At 50.6% G+C, this 16,054-nt stretch overlaps 1 protein-coding gene and 1 long non-coding RNA gene across 2 annotated transcripts; both read right to left on the reverse strand.

The window, feature by feature from the left end:
* Positions 1 to 632: 632 nt before the first annotated feature.
* PRMT5 (protein arginine methyltransferase 5) lies at positions 633 to 12,622 on the reverse strand (the record flags this gene model as incomplete). Its single annotated transcript, XM_062514445.1, is given in 10 exon segments — positions 633 to 695; positions 987 to 1,064; positions 3,286 to 3,447; positions 4,565 to 4,728; positions 5,545 to 5,594; positions 6,301 to 6,410; positions 8,070 to 8,204; positions 10,056 to 10,141; positions 10,948 to 11,066; positions 12,516 to 12,622. Coding segments are annotated over 10 exon segments (1,074 nt in total), but the record flags the coding sequence as incomplete, so codon positions are not given.
* Positions 12,623 to 13,162: 540 nt separating this feature from the next.
* LOC134057462 (uncharacterized) lies at positions 13,163 to 14,743 on the reverse strand. Its single transcript, XR_009934306.1, has 3 exons — positions 14,567 to 14,743; positions 13,829 to 13,897; positions 13,163 to 13,400 (listed from the first exon to the last, which is right to left on the reverse strand). It is a non-coding gene; the product is annotated as an uncharacterized LOC134057462 (long non-coding RNA).
* Positions 14,744 to 16,054: the final 1,311 nt, after the last annotated feature.

Below are 16,054 nucleotides of genomic sequence, written 5' to 3' on the forward strand. Positions count from 1 at the left end.
GAATTTGGGGCATTTTGAGCCAACCCTGAGAGAAATTGTTGGGTTTTGCGGAGACTTTTTTTGGCGAGTTTGTATTTTTTGGGTGGGATTTTTTGGGAATTTTGGGATTTTTTGGGTGGGAATTTTGGGAATTCCGGGACGTCCAGGTGGGATTTTTGGGATTTCTGAGGTTTTCGGGGTGACCTGAGGCCGATTTTGGGGTGAATTTGGGGCGTTTTTGGCCAACCCTGAGAGAAATTGTCGGATTTTGCGGGGATTTTTTTTGGCGAGTTCGTGATTTTTGGGTGGGATTTTTTGGGAATTTTGGGATTTTTTGAGTGGGAATTTCGGGAATTCCGGGACGTCCAGGTGGGATTTTTGGGATTTCTGAGGTTTTCGGGGTGACCTGAGGCCGATTTTGGGGTGAATTTGGGGCGTTTTTGGCCAACCCTGAGAGAAATTGTCGGGTTTTGCGGAGATTTTTTTTGGCGAGTTCGTGATTTTTGGGTGGGATTTTATGGGAATTTTGGGATTTTTTGGGTGGGAATTTTGGGAATTCCGGGACGTCCAGGTGGGATTTTTGGGATTTCTGAGGTTTTCGGGGCGACCTGAGGCCGATTTTGGGGTGAATTTGGGGCGTTTTGGGCCACCACTCACTGCACATTCGTGTCCCGCTCCTCCTCGGGCACCCGGTCCTGGAGGCACCTGAAGATCGCCTGTCAATCATGCAAATTTATGCGAAATTTATGTAAATCAAGAGGCGTGTCCACCAAAACTTTCAGCTAATTAAGGAAATTACCAATTAATTAACGCAACCCCCCGATTAATTAACACAAATCCAGCACGAATTTCCAGCAGGGAAGGGGCGTGGCCATGCAAATTAACACCACAAATACGCAAATCAGGCCCCCCCTGGCGTCGATTAATTATGCAAATGAGGCGCAAATCAGGGTTTGAAGGGGAGGGGAGCGTTAATTAGGGTTAATTAATTATGCAAATGAGCGCACCTGCTGGTACTGGCAGTATTTGATGGGATCCTTCTCGAAAACCTCGTAGGTCTGGGACTCCAGATTGTCCATGAGGGGCTGGGAATTAATTAATTAACGAATTAATTAACGAATTAATGAATTAATTAACGGGGTTAATGAATGGGGGTTCATTAATGGGGTTACTTAACGGGGTTAATGAACGGGGATTAATTAATGGGGATTAATTAACATGAAATTAACAGGGATTAATGAACAGGGATTGATTAATGGGGGTTAATTAACGGGGATTAATTAATGGGGATTAATTAACAGAGGTTAATGAACCGGAAATTAATGGGGATTAATTAACAGGGAAATTAACAAGGATTAATGAACAGGGATTAATTAATGGGGGTTAATTATTGGGGGTTAATTAAAGGAGATTAATGAGCGGGAAATTAACAGGGATTAATTAACAGGGATTTAATTAATGGGGTTAATTAATGGGGAAATTAACGGGAATTAATTAATGGGGTAAATTAATGGGAATTAATTAATGGGGTTAATGGGGAAATTAATGGGAATTAATTAATGGGGAAATTAATGGGAATTAGTTAATGGGAATTAATTAATGGGGTTAATTAATGGGAATTAATTAATGGGGTTAATTAATGGGGAAGTTAATGGGAATTAATTAATGGGGATTAATTAATGGGGAAGTTAATGGGAATTAATGGGGATTAATTAATGGGGAAATTAACGGGAATTAATTAATAGGGAAATTAACGGGAATTAATTAATGGGGAAATTAAAGGGAATTAATTAATGGGGAAATTAAAGAGAATTAATTAATGGGGAAATTAACGGGAATTAATTAATGGGAATTAATTAACGGGGATTAATTAACAGAGAAATTCCTCATTTTGATCAACTGGTTTGAACTGGTTTGAACTGGTTTGAACTGGTTTGAACTGGGAGGGGCAGTAATCAAACTGGGAATGATTTTGGGGTTACTGGTTTGGGGTTTTCCCTTACTGGTTTGGGGTTTTTCCTTACTGGTTTATACTGGTTTGGAGTTTTTCCTTACTGGTTTGAACTGGGATGAACTGGGCTGAACTGGGAGAGGATTTGGGCTCACTGGGATGAGGTTCTGCCATACTGGGACTTACTGGTTTGGGGTTTTTCCTTACTGGTTTGGGGTTTTTCCTTACTGGTTTGGGGTTTTTCCTTACTGGTTTGGGGTTTTTCCTTACTGGTCGTTACTGGTTTGGGCCGGGCAGGGTTGTGGGCGTGTCTCGGGCTATGCTAATGAGGTGGGCGTGTCCCGATGACGTCACAGGGGCTGGGCCCGTACAGCGTCAGTAAATCCGCCCTGCTGGGGCTGGACTGGGAGGGGAACTGGGGTTACTGGTTTGTACTGGTTTGGGGGTTGGGGTGAACTGGGACGGACTGGGATGAACTGGGAGTGGGTTTGGAGTTACTGGGACAAACTGGGAATGAGTTTGGGGTTACTGGTTTGGGGTTTTACCTTACTGGTCGTTACTGGCTTGGGGTTTTTCCTTACTGGTTTGGGGTTTTTCCTTACTGGTTTGGGGTTTTTCCTTACTGGCTTGGGGTTTTTCCTTATTGGTTTGGGGTTTTTCCTTACTGGTTTGGGGTTTTACCTTACTGGTCGTTACTGACTTGGGGTTTTTCCTTACTGGTTTGGGGTTTTTCCTTACTGGTTTGGGGTTTTTCCTTACTGGTTTGGGGTTTTTCCTTACTGGTTTGGGGTTTTTCCTTACTGGCTTGGGGTTTTTCCTTACTGGTTTGGGGTTTTTCCTTACTGGTTTGGGGTTTTACCTTACTGGCTTGGGGTTTTTCCTTACTGGTTTGGGGTTTTTCCTTACTGGCTTGGGGTTTTTCCTTACTGGTTTGGGGTTTTTCCTTACTGGTTTGGGGTTTTTCCTTACTGGTTTGGGGTTTTACCTTACTGGTTTGGGGTTTTTCCTTACTGGTTTGGGGTTTTCCCTTACTGGTCGTTACTGGTTTGGGGTTTTCCCTTACTGGTTTGGGGTTTTCCCTTACTGGTTTGGGGTTTTCCCTTACTGGTCGTTACTGGTTTGGGGTTTTCCCTTACTGGTTTGGGGTTTTCCCTTACTGGTTTGGGGTTTTCCCTTACTGGTCGTTACTGGTTTGGGGTTTTCCCTTACTGGTTTGGGGTTTTCCCTTACTGGTTTGGGGTTTTCCCTTACTGGTCGTTACTGGTTTGGGGTTTTCCCTTCCTGGCTGCTCCTGGTTTGGGCTCAGGCCTTACTGGGAGGTTACTGGTGTGAACTGGGACGAACTGGTGCCTCACCTGCAGGGGGCTCTGCAGGTAATCCTCGTAGCCGCGGGCGTAGAGCTCGTAGGCCGAGGGGGGCGGGCGGTGCTGGCCCAGGTGCTCCAGGTACTGCAGGTACGCGGCCAGGGGCCGGCCCCCGTGGTGGGGGGAGCCCTGCACGATGATCTGCACGTCCAGCTGCGGGGCACACCAGTACAAACCAGTATGGACCAGTACGAACCAGTATGGACCAGTACGAACCAGTACGAAGCTTTTCCCATTTTTTTCCCCATTTTTTTCCCATTTTTTCCCCATTTTTTTCCCATTTTTCCCCGTTTTCTTCATCCTCATTTCTTCCTCTATGGACCCGATCCCAGTATAAACCAGTACAAACCAGTATGGACCAGTACAAACCAGTATGAACCAGTACAAACCAGTATGAACCAGTACAAACCAGTATGGACCAGTACAAACCAGTATGAAGCAGTACAAACCAGTATGAACCAGTACAAACCAGTATGAACCAGTACAAACCAGTATGGACCAGTACAAACCAATATGAAGTTTTTTCCCTGGTTTTTTTCCCATTTTTTTCCCCTTCTTTTTTTCTATTTTTAACCCTTTTTTTCCCCAAATCTCCCCCATTTTTTTCCTCCCAGTCCCTCCCAGTCCCTCCCCAGTTCCCTCCCAGTACAAACCAGTACAAACCAGTAACCCCCAAACCCCATTTCCCCCATTTTTAACCCTTTCTCCTCCACATTTTTAACCCTTTTTTCCCCGAATTTCCGGATTTCCCCCCTCCCAGTCCCTCCCCAGTTCCCTCCCAGTACAAACCAGTCCAAACCAGTAACCCCCAAACCCCATTTCCCCCATCTTTAACCCTTTCTTCTCCACATTTCCGCCATTTTTAACCCTTTTTTCCCCGAATTTCCGGATTTCCCCCCCTCCCAGTCCCTCCCCAGTTCCCTCCCAGTACAAACCAGTACAAACCAGTACAAACCAGTAACCCCCAAACCCCATTTCCCCATCTTTAACCCTTTCTCCTCCACATTTCCGCCATTTTTAACCCTTTTTCCCCCGAATTTCTGGATTTCCCCCATCCCAGTCCCTCCCCAGTTCCCTCCCAGTACAAACCAGTACAAACCAGTACAAACCAGTAACCCCCAAACCCCATTTCCCCATTTTTAACCCTTTCTCCTCCACATTTCCGCCATTTTTAACCCTTTTTTCCCCGAATTTCCGGATTTCCCCCCATCCCAGTCCCTCCCCAGTTCCCTCCCAGTACAAACCAGTACAAACCAGTACAAACCAGTACCTTGAGCAGCTGTCCCAGCAGCCTCTGGTGGCCCCTGCCCAGCACTGGGAACCCTTTTTTGTTGGTGAGGAAGAGTCGGGTGGGGAGCAGCGCCGCCCTCACGGGCTCCCCGAGCCAGCGAGCCAGGGCTGGGGCTGAGGGCAGGTCAGGGCCCAGCTCCAGGGCTGTGGACACCAGTAGAAACCAGTACAAACCAGTATCAACCAGTACAAACCAGTATCAACCAGTACGAACCAGTACGAAGATTTTTTTCCCCTTTTTTTTTCCCCATTTTTTTCCCCATTTTTCCACTCCTTTTCAACCCCAGTTTCTCCTCTGTGAACCCCATCCCAAAATAAACTAGTATGAACCAGTATAAACCAGTATGAACCAGTATAAACCAGTACGAACCAGTATGAACCAGTACGAACCAGTATGAACCAGTACGAACCAGTACGAAGATATTTTCCCAGTTTTTTTTCCCCCATTTTTCCACTCATTTTCAACCTCAATTGCTCCTCTGTGAACCCCATCCCAGTATAAACCAGTACAAACCAGTACAAACCAGTACAAACCAGTATGAACCAGTACGAACCAGTACGAACCAGTACGAAGTTTTTTTCCCATTTTTCCCCCATTTTTCCCACTCTTTTTCATCCTCTCTTGCTCCTCTATGGACCCCATCCCAGCATAAACCAGTACAAACCAGTATAAACCAGTACGAACCATTCAAGGCCCCACCCTTTTAAGCCCCACCCCGCCAAATGAACTTCTGTGCCTTTAAATGAAGCCCCACCCCCTTTAAGATAAGCTCCACCCCTTCAAAGCCCCACCTTTCCAACCCCCGCCCATTTAAAAGTCAAACCACTCCCCTTTTAGATGAAGCCACGCCCCTCCCATTTAAGCTTTACTCCCTCTGCCTTAAGCCACGCCCCTTCCGCCAAACATGGATAGTTCCGGCGGAAGTCCCACCCCTTCCGGCGGAAGTCCCGCCCCCTCACCCAGCGCCACCCGTTTGTTGTAGTCCAGGAGGGTCCGGAAGTTGTGCCACCTGTGGGGGGGAGGGGAGGGCACACCTGGGCACACCTGGGCGGCCCCGGAACCGCCCCGAAATTCAACCCCCAAAATCACCCGAATTTAACCCAAAATCGCCCGAATTTACCCCAAAAATCCACCCCAAAATCACCCGAATTTAACCCAAAAATCCACCCCAAAATCACCCAAATTTAACCCAAAATCACCTGAATTTACCCCAAAAATCCACCCCAAAATTACCTGAATTTACCCCAAAAATCCACCCCAAAATTGCCCAAATTTACCCCAAAAACCCACTCCAAAATTGCCCAAATTTACCCAAAAATCCACCCCAAAATCACCCGAATTTAACCCAAAATCACCGGAATTTACCCCAAAAATCCACCCCCAAATCACCCGAATTTACCCCAAAATCACCCGAATTTAACCCAAAATCACCGGAATTTATCCCAAAATCACCCGAATTTACCCCAAAAATCTCCAAATTTCACTCACATTTCAGCCCTAAAATCACCCAAATTCCCCCATTTTTTACCCAAAATCCCCAATTTTCCCCCCATTTTTTTACCCAAAATCCCCAATTTTTCCCCCATTTTTTTACCCAAAATCCCCAATTTTTCCCCCAATTTTCCCCCCATTTTTTACCCAAAATCCCCAATTTTTCCCCCAATTTTTCCCCCATTCCCCCCCCCCCCCCACAGTTTGGCCCCTCCCCCTCTCACCACTCCCACGTGCTCTCCTCGGCTCCGCCCCCTGGTGACGTCATCGCCTCATTCCCGATGACGTCATCGCGGGAATCCTCGGGGGCCACCAGCGGCACCTGGACCCAGAACTGCCCAGTACGGACCAGTAAGGACCAGTATAAACCAGTAACGACCAGTACGGACCAGTAAGGACCAGTATAAACCAGTATGGACCAGTAAGGACCAGTATAAACCAGTAACAACCAGTACAGACCAGTACGGACCAGTAAGGACCAGTATAAACCAGTAACAACTGGTACAGACCAGTACGGATCAGTAGCAACCAGTACGGACCAGTACTGACCAGTATGGACCAGTAAGGACCAGTATAAACCAGTAACGACCAGTAAAGACCGCGACAGACCAGTACGGACCAGTACGGACCAGTATGAATGGACCAGTCCAAACCAGTAACCCCCAGTCCCCATTTGCCCCCATTTTTAACCCTTTCCCTGCCATTTCCACCCATTTTCCCAGTTCCCTCCCAGTCCGTGCCAGTCCCTCCCATTCCCATTCCCAGTTCCATCCCAGTCTCTCCCATTCCCCTCCCAGTCCATCCCAGTTCCCTCCCAGTCCGTGCCAGTCCCTCCCATTCCCCTCCCAGTTCTTCCCAGTCCATCCCAGTCTCTCCCAGTTCCCTCCCAGCCCCATTCCCAGTCCATCCCATTCCCCTCCCAGCTCCCTCCCAGTCCCTCCCAGTCCATCCCAGTCTCTCCCAGTTCCCTCCCAGTCCATGCCAGTCCCTCCCATTCCTCTCCCAGTCCCTCCCAGTCTCTCCCAGTCCCTCCCATTCCTCTCCCAGTCCCTCCCAGTCTCTCCCAGTCCCTCCCAGTCCCTCCCATTCCTCTCCCAGTCCCTCCCAGTCTCTCCCAGTCCTTCCCAGTCTCTCCCATTCCCCTCCCAGTCCATCCCAGTCTCTCCCATTCCCCTCCCAGTCCCCTCCCAGTCCCTCCCATTCCCCTTCCAGTCCCTCCCAGTCCCTCCCATTCCCCTTCCAGTCCCTCCCAGTCCCTCCCATTCCTCTCCCAGTCCCTCCCAGTCTCTCCCAGTCCATCCCAGTCTCTCCCATTCCTCTCCCAGTCCCTCCCAGTCTCTCCCAGTCCATCCCAGTCTCTCCCATTCCCCTCCCAGTCCCTCCCAGTCCCCTCCCATTCCCCTCCCAGTCCCTCCCAGTCTCTCCCATTCCACTCCCAGTCCCTCCCAGTCCCTCCCAGTCTCTCCCAGTCCCTCCCATTCCCCTTCCAGTCCCTCCCATTCCTCTCCCAGTTCCTCCCAGTCCCTCCCAGTCTCTCCCAGTCCATCCCAGTCTCTCCCCTTCCCCTCCCAGTCCATCCCAGTCCCTCCCAGTCTCTCCCATTCCTCTCCCAGTCTCTCCCATTCCTCTCCCAGTCCCTCCCATTCCTCTCCCAGTCTCTCCCAGTCCATCCCAGTCCCTCCCATTCCCCTTCCAGTCCCTCCCAGTCTCTCCCATTCCTCTCCCAGTCTCTCCCAGTCCATCCCAGTCCCTCCCATTCCCCTTCCAGTCCCTCCCAGTCTCTCCCATTCCTCTCCCAGTCTCTCCCAGTCCATCCCAGTCCCTCCCATTCCCCTTCCAGTCCCTCCCAGTCTCTCCCAGTCCTCTCCCAGTCCCTCCCAGTCCCTCCCAGTCTCTCCCATTCCTCTCCCAGTCCCTCCCAGTCTCTCCCATTCCTCTCCCATTCCTCTCCCAGTCCCTCCCAGTCCCTCCCAGTCCCCACCCCCCCCCTCACCTGTGTGCCGTGGTGCCCGCTGTGCAGGTGAGCGCTCAGGCCCCTGGCCAGGTTGGGGTTGTGGCTCCCCCTGAGGGGCACCAGGTGAGCGGCCAGCCCCAGGTAAGCCCCAAAATCCAGCTCCTGCCTCAGCGCCTGCCACGGCCCCAAACCCCGTCAACGGCGCGGCCCCGACCCCGGACACGCGAGGGTTAATTCCTCAGGGCCTCCGCCCCAACCCCCCCGGGAAAAGGAAAAATCCCCAAAAGGAAAAATCCCAAAAGGAAAAAAATCTCCACAGAAAAATCCCCAAAAGGAAAAATCCCCAAAAGGAAAAATCCCCAAAAGGAAAAATCCCAAAAGGAAAAATCTCCACAGAAAAATCCCCAAAAGGAAAAATCCCCCAAAAGGAAAAATCCCCAAAAGAAAAAATCCCAAAAGGAAAAATCCCCCAAAAGGAAAAATCCCCAAAAGGAAAAATCCCCAAAAGGAAAAATCCCCAAAAGGAAAAATCCCCCAAAAGGAAAAATCCCCAAAAGAAAAAATCCCAAAAGGAAAAATCCCAAAAGGAAAAAATCCCCAAAAGGAAAAAATCCCAAAAGGAAAAAATCCCCAAAAGGAAAAAATCCCCAAAAGGAAAAAATCCCAAAAGGAAAAAATCCCCAAAAGGAAAAAATCCCCAAAAGGAAAAAATCCCAAAAGGAAAAAATCCCCAAAAGGAAAAAATCCCCAAAAGGAAAAAATCCCAAAAGGAAAAAATCCCCAAAAGGAAAAAATCCCAAAAGGAAAAAATCCCCAAAAGGAAAAAATCCCCAAAAGGAAAAAATCCCCACAGAAAAATCCCCAAAAGGAAAAATCCCCAAAAGGAAAAAATCCCCCAAAAGGAAAAAATCCCCAAAAGGAAAAATCCCCAGAGAAAAATCCCCCCCCCAAAAAAATCCCCCCCAAAAAATCCCCAGAGAAAAATCCTCAAAAGGAAAAAATCCCCATGGAAAAATCCCAAAAAAAAAAAAACCCCAGATAAAAAAATCCCAAAAGAAAAAATCCCCACAGAAAAATCCCAAAAAGAAAAAAATCCCCACGGAAAAATCCCAAGAAAAAAAAAAAAATCCCCCAGAGAAAAATCCCCAAAAGAAAAAAATCCCACAGAAAATCCCCAAAAAAAACCCTAAAAGAAATCCCAAAAAAAATCCCCCAAAAAATCCCCCAAAAAATCCCCAAAAAATCCCAAAAAATCCCCAAAACAATCCCCAAAAAAATCCCCCAAAAAATCCCCAAAAAATCCCCAAAAAAATCCCCAAAAAAATCCCCCAAAAAATCCCAAAAAATCCCCAAAAAATCCCCAAAAAAATCCCCCAAAAAATCCCCCAAAAAAATCACCCCAAAAATTCCTTCGACAATTGGGAAAAATTCCTCCCCAAAATCTTCCTAAATATTCCCCCCAAAATTCCCTCAGAATTCCAAAAAAAATTCCCGGAAATTCCCAAAAAAATTCCCCAAAAAAAATTCCCCAAAAAAATCCCCCAAAATCCCCTCCAAAATTTGCAAAAAAATTCCTCCCAAAAAAAAAATCCCAAAATTTTCCTTAAAAATCGTCCCCAAAAAAATTCCCTCCAAAATTCCCTTAAAATTCCAAAAAAAAAAAAAAAATTCCCCAAAATTCCCCCAAAAAAAAAAAAAAAAAAAAAATCCCCAAAATTCCCCCGAAAATTTGCAAAAAATTCCTCCCAAAAAAATAAAAATAAAAAAAAAATCCCGAATTTTTCCACAAAAATCCTCCCAAGGAATTTCCTTCGATTGGCAAAAAAACCCAAAAAATTCCTCAGGGAAAAAAAAAAAAAAAAAAATCAAAATTCCTGGGAAAATTGGGAAAAAATTCAAAAAAAAATCAGGAAAAAAATCCCCCAAATTTTCCAAATTCCCCCCAAATTTTCCCAAATTTCCCCCAAATTTCCCCAAATTTCTCCCCAAATTTCCCAAAATTCCCCAGAATTTCCCCAATTTCACCTTCTGGGAATTTTTCCTGACGTGCTCCAGGGGGGAATCCGGGCGGATCCAGGGCGACAACTTCCCCACGATCAGAGTGTTCCAGTCTGCCCCAAAATCCCCCAAATTCACCCCAAAATTCAATCCCAAAATTCACCCCAAAATTCACCCCCAAATTCACCCCAAAATCCCCCAAATTCACCCCGAAATTCAATCCCAAAATCCCCCAAATTCAACCCCAAAATTCAACCCCAAAATCCCCCAAATTCACCCCAAAATCCCAAACCAGTCCAAACCAGTCCAAACCAGTCCCAAACCAGTCCCAAACCAGTCCAAACCAGTCCAAACCAGTCCTAAACCAGTCCAAACCAGTCCCAAACCAGTCCAAACCAGTCCCAAACCAGTCCAAACCAATCCAAACCAGTCCAAACCAGTTCCAAACCAGTTCCAAACCAGTCCAAACCAGTCCCAAACCAGTCCCAAACCAGTCCCAAACCAGTCCAAACCAGTCCCAAACCAGTCCCAAACCAGTCCAAACCAGTCCAAACCAGTCCAAACCAGTCCCAAACCAGTCCCAAACCAGTTCCAAACCAGTCCAAACCAGTCCAAACCAATCCAAACCAGTCCAAACCAGTTCCAAACCAGTTCCAAACCAGTCCAAACCAGTCCCAAACCAGTCCCAAACCAGTTCCAAACCAGTCCAAACCAGTCCAAACCAGTTCCAAACCAGTCCAAACCAGTCCCAAACCAGTCCCAAACCAGTCCTAAACCAGTCCAAACCAGTCCAAACCAGTCCAAACCGGTACCAAAATCACCGATTTTTCTCCGTTTTTGCCCATTTTTGATGCTTTTAAAGCCCCCAAATCCCCTCCCAGTGCCCTCCCAGTATAAACCAGTAGAAACCAGTACAGACCTCGGCCGGCCAGCACCAGGTCCGAGCGGGTCTGGGGTCCCGGCCGCTCCCGGGCCGGTCCCGCCCCGAATTCCCGACGGTGCCGAGGGTGGAACAGGGGCAGGCACAGGAAATCGAACCTGGGAGCAAACTGGTTTGTACTGGGAGGGAACTGGGATCAAACTGGGATGGACTGGGAGGGACGGGGATGCACTGGGAGGGAACTGGGATGGACTAGGATGAACTGAGAGGGAAAGGGAGGGACTGGGAGGGGAACTGGGATGGACTGGGAGGGACTGGGATGGACTGGGAGGGACTGGGAGGAAACTGGGATGGACTGGGAGGGACTGGGATAAACTGGGAGGGAACTGGGATGGACTGGGAGGGACTGGGATGGACTGGGAGGGAACTGGGATGGACTGGGAGGGACTGGGATGGACTGGGAGGGACTGGGATGGACTGGGAGGGACTGGGAGGAAACTGGGATGGACTGGGAGGGACTGGGATAAACTGGGAGGGAACTGGGATGGACTGGGAGGGACTGGGATGGACTGGGAGGGACTGGGAGGAAACTGGGATGGACTGGGAGGGACTGGGATAAACTGGGAGGGACTGGGAGGGACTGGGAGGAAACTGGGATGGACTGGGAGGGACTGGGATAAACTGGGAGGGAACTGGGATGGACTTGGAGGGAACTGGGATGGACTGGGATGGACTGGGAGGGGAATGGGAGGGACTGGGATGGACTCGGAGGGAAGTGGGATGGACTGGAAGAGACTGGGATGAAACTGGGATGGACTGGGAAGGACTGGGATGGACTTGGAGGGAACTGGGATGGACTTGGAGGGAACTGGGACCAAACTGGGATGGACTGGGACGGGATCTGGGACCAAACTGGGAGGAACTGGGAGGGGACTGGGAGGGGCAGGATTTTTGGGGTACCTGAGGGGATTTGGGAATCCCTGAGGGGATTTTGAGGCTCCTGGAAAGGATTTTGGGGTTCCCTGAGGGAATTCTTGAGGGGATTTGGGAATCTCTGAGGGAATTTGGGGATTCTGAGGAAATTCGGGGTCCCTGAGGGGATTTGGGAATCCCTGAGGGGATTTTGAGGCTCCTGGAAAGGATTTTGGGGTTCCCTGAGGGAATTCTTGAGGGGATTTGGGAATCTCTGAGGGAATTTGGGGATTCTGAGGAAATTCGGGGTCCCTGAGGGGATTTGGGAATCCCTGAGGGGATTTTGAGGCTCCTGGAAAGAATTTTGGGGTTCCCTGAGGGAATTCTTGAGGGGATTTGGGAATCTCTGAGGGAATTTGGGGATTCTGAGGAAATTCGGGGTCCCTGAGGGGATTTGGGAATCCCTGAGGGGATTTTGAGGATCCTGGAAAGGATTTTGGGGTTCCCTGAGGGAATTTGGAGCCAATTACTGAGCGTGTTCGCAGATCCCGCCGCAGCTTTGGGCCCTCCCGGGAACACGAGGGGCAAATGTCGGAGACGATTTTTAAACGTTCCCGAATAGAATTTTTTGGTTTTAGTTGTTTTTTTTTTTGGGGGGGGGGGTGGGGGGGATTTTTGGAGGGTTCCGCTCTCACCCCTGCCTGGCCACGGCCCCCAACGCTCCCGCCACCTCCGGGACGCAGCTCAAGTCCCGGCCTGAGGAGACGCGAGCGGCGCCCGCAGCTCCCGGCCCCGCCGCCATCGCTGCGCTTCTGCTCCCGCCCCATCCGTGAGGCGCCGACCAATCGGCGCCGAGCCCGCCTGCAGCTCAGCCAATGGGAGAACGAGAAGCCGCCGTCAATCAAAGCGCAGCGTGAAACCAATGGGAGAGGGCGGTGCGCTGTCAATCAGAGAAAAGGCGGGAAAAAAGACAGCCAATGAGAGTGTGGCGTTAGCTGTCAATCAGGGAAGGGGGGGAAACAGCCAATGAGAGCGCGGCGTCAGCTGTCAATCAGGGAAAAGAGGGGGGGAAAGACAGCCAATGAGAGCGCGGCGGTAGCCGTCAATCAAGAAAACGGCAGGGGGCGGGAAAAAGCCAATGAGGGCGCAGCATTAGCTGTCAATCAAAGCAGTGGCGGGAACTCTAAACCGCCCCACGTGGCCTCGTGGGCCAATAGGAACACTCGGTCTACCTGTCAATCACCACACAGCGAGTGGGCCACGCCCACCAGAAGCTCAGAGCCAATCAGCGCGCCTCACGAGCTGTCAATCACCCACCCCCCCCCACACACCCACATAAGGATGAAAGACGCAGAAGTGGGCGGTGCCAGCGGTATTTTAATGAGCTGCTGTGACGTCACGGGGGCGTGGGGCGGAGCTGGAGGAGGGCCCAGCGCTTCTGAGCCGATTCCTGACGGATTTGCCCCAATTCCAGCGCCAGCTTCCGGAATTCCGGGCCCAAGGCTCGCAGGGCCGCAAGCTCCGCCCCCAAGATGGCGGCTTGGGCCTCGGCAGCGCGGCGGGACTCGGAGAGCAGCGCCCTAAAAGGAAAAAAGAGGGCGGGGCTTAGAGAAAAGGGCGGGGTCGTGCTAACGAGGGGCGTGGCTATGCCAATGAGGTGGTGTTGTGGGGCTGGGTTATGCTAATGAGGTGATTGATTATGTTAATGAGGGGAGTGATTATCACAGCGGTAATGTATGAGGATATGAATATGTTAACGAGGTTAGGAATATGCTAATATGCTAATTGCAATATGTGGGTGTGGTTATGTAAATGAGAGTATGAGCATCCTAACGATGTGCCACTGTAGTAAGGGGGCGTGGTTATGCAAATAAGATGTGTATGCTAACGAGGGTATATCACAGCAATGGGGCAGAGTTATGCAAATCAGAAGCGGGTTATGCAAATTAGGTGTTGTCCATGCAGTAAGGGTGTCTTGTTATGCAAACGAGGGGGCGTGGTCTCGCACCTGATTCGCTGGTGGGCCTGGATGGTGGGGGAGGGGTAAGTGTCCAACAGCACCCGCAGCTCCTCCAGCCTGATGAATATTAATGAGCGCTAATGAGGGGGCGGGGCCTGGGCCGGGGGGGGGGGACTGGGGTTAAATGGGAGGGGATTTGGGGCTACTGGGATGGACTGGGAGGGGGATTCGGGGCTACTGGGATGGACTGGGAGGGACTGGGAGGGGATTCGGGGCTGCTGGGATGGACTGGGAGGGGATTTGGGACTACTGGGATGGACTGGGAGGGGATTTGGGGCTACTGGGATGGACTGGGAGGGGGTTTGGCCTTACTGGGATGAACTGGGAGGGAACTGGGACGGACTGGGAGGGGATTTGGGACTACTGGGATGGACTGGGAGGGACTGGGAGGGGATTCGAGGCTACTGGGATGGACTGGGAGGGGGTTTGGCCTTACTGGGATGAACTGGGAGGGAACTGGGAGGGGATTTGGGGCTGCTGGGATGGACTGGGAGGGGACTCGGGCTTACTGGGATGAACTGGGATGGACTGGGAGGGGATTTGGGACTACTGGGATGAACTGGGAGGGGGTTTGGCCTTACTGGGATGAACTGGGAGGGAACTGGGACGGACTGGGAGGGGATTTGGGGAGGCTCATGTCATTCACAGGCGCACGCCAACGAGATGCAAATGAGATTCAGATTGGATGCAAACGAGATGCAAATGAGATGCAGATGAGGCCCTGACCTGGCTTTGAGCAGCGAGGCCCCGCCCTTCACCTGCAGGTATTGGCCCCTCCCCCTGTCCAGGTGAGCCTGGAGCAGGCGCAGGGAGCAGAGCTGGGACAGCCGGGACAGGCAGCGGGACAGCACCTGCAACCAGTACGGACCAGTACGGACCAGTATAAACCAGTACGGACCGGTACGGACCGGTACGGACCAGTATGGACCAGTACGGACCAGTATGGACCAGTACGGACCGGTACGGACCGGTACAGACCAGTACGGACCAGCATAAACCAGTATGGACCAGTACGGACCGGTATGGACCAGTACAGACCAGTCCAGACCAGTACGGCCTGGCATAAATCAGTCCCAAACCAGTCCAAACCAGTCCAAACCAGTCCCAAACCAGTCCCAAACCAGTCCCAAACCAGTCCAAACCAGTCCAAACCAGTCCCAAACCAGTCCAAACCAGTCCAAACCAGTCCCAAACCAGTCCCAACCAGTCCAAACCAGTCCCAAACCAGTCCCAAACCAGTCCAAACCAGTCCCAAACCAGTCCCAAACCAGTCCAAACCAGTCCCAAACCAGTCCCAAACCAGTCCCAAACCAGTCCAAACCAGTCCCAAACCAGTCCCAAACCAGTCCAAACCAGTCCCAAACCAGTCCCAAACCAGTCCCAAACCAGTCCAAACCAGTCCCAAACCAGTCCAAACCACTCCAAACCAGTCCAAACCAGTCCCCTCCCAGTCCCAAACCAGTCCCAAACCAGTCCCAAACCAGTCCAAACCAGTCCCAAACCAGCCCAAACCAGTCCCAAACCAGTCCAAACCAGTCCCAAACCAGTCCCAAACCAGTCCAAACCAGTCCAAACCAGTCCAAACCAGCCCAAACCAGTCCAAACCAGTCCAAACCAGTCCCCTCCCAGTCCCCTCCCAGTCCCCTCCCAGTCCCAAACCAGTCCCAAACCAGTCCAAACCAGTCCCAAACCAGTCCCAAACCAGTCCCCTCCCAGTCCCAAACCAGTCCCAAACCAGTCCAAACCAGTCCAAACCAGTCCCAAACCAGTCCAAACCAGTCCCAAACAGTCTCAACCAGTCCAAACCAGTCCCAAACCAGTCCCAAACCAGCCCAAACCAGCCCAAACCAGTCGCAAACCAGTCTAAACCAGTCCAAACCAGTCCAAACCAGCCCAAACCAGTCCAAACCAGTCCCAACCAGTCCAAACCAGTCCAAACCAGTCCAAACCAGTCCCAACCAGTCCAAACCAGTCCCAAACCAGTCCAAACCAGTCCAAACCAGTCCAAACCAGTCCCAAACCAGTCCAAACCAGTCCCAAACAGTCTCAACCAGTCCAAACCATTCCCAAACCAGTCCTAAACCAGTCCCAAACCAGCCCAAACCAGTCCCAAACCAGTCCAAACCAGTCCCAAACCAGTCCCAAACCAGTCCCAAACCAGTCCAAACCAGTCCAAACCATTCCCAAACCAGTCCAAACCAGTCCCAAACCAGT

Source organism: Cinclus cinclus, unplaced genomic scaffold (assembly GCF_963662255.1).
Source record: "Cinclus cinclus unplaced genomic scaffold, bCinCin1.1 SCAFFOLD_332, whole genome shotgun sequence".
Taxonomy (NCBI): domain Eukaryota; kingdom Metazoa; phylum Chordata; class Aves; order Passeriformes; family Cinclidae; genus Cinclus; species Cinclus cinclus.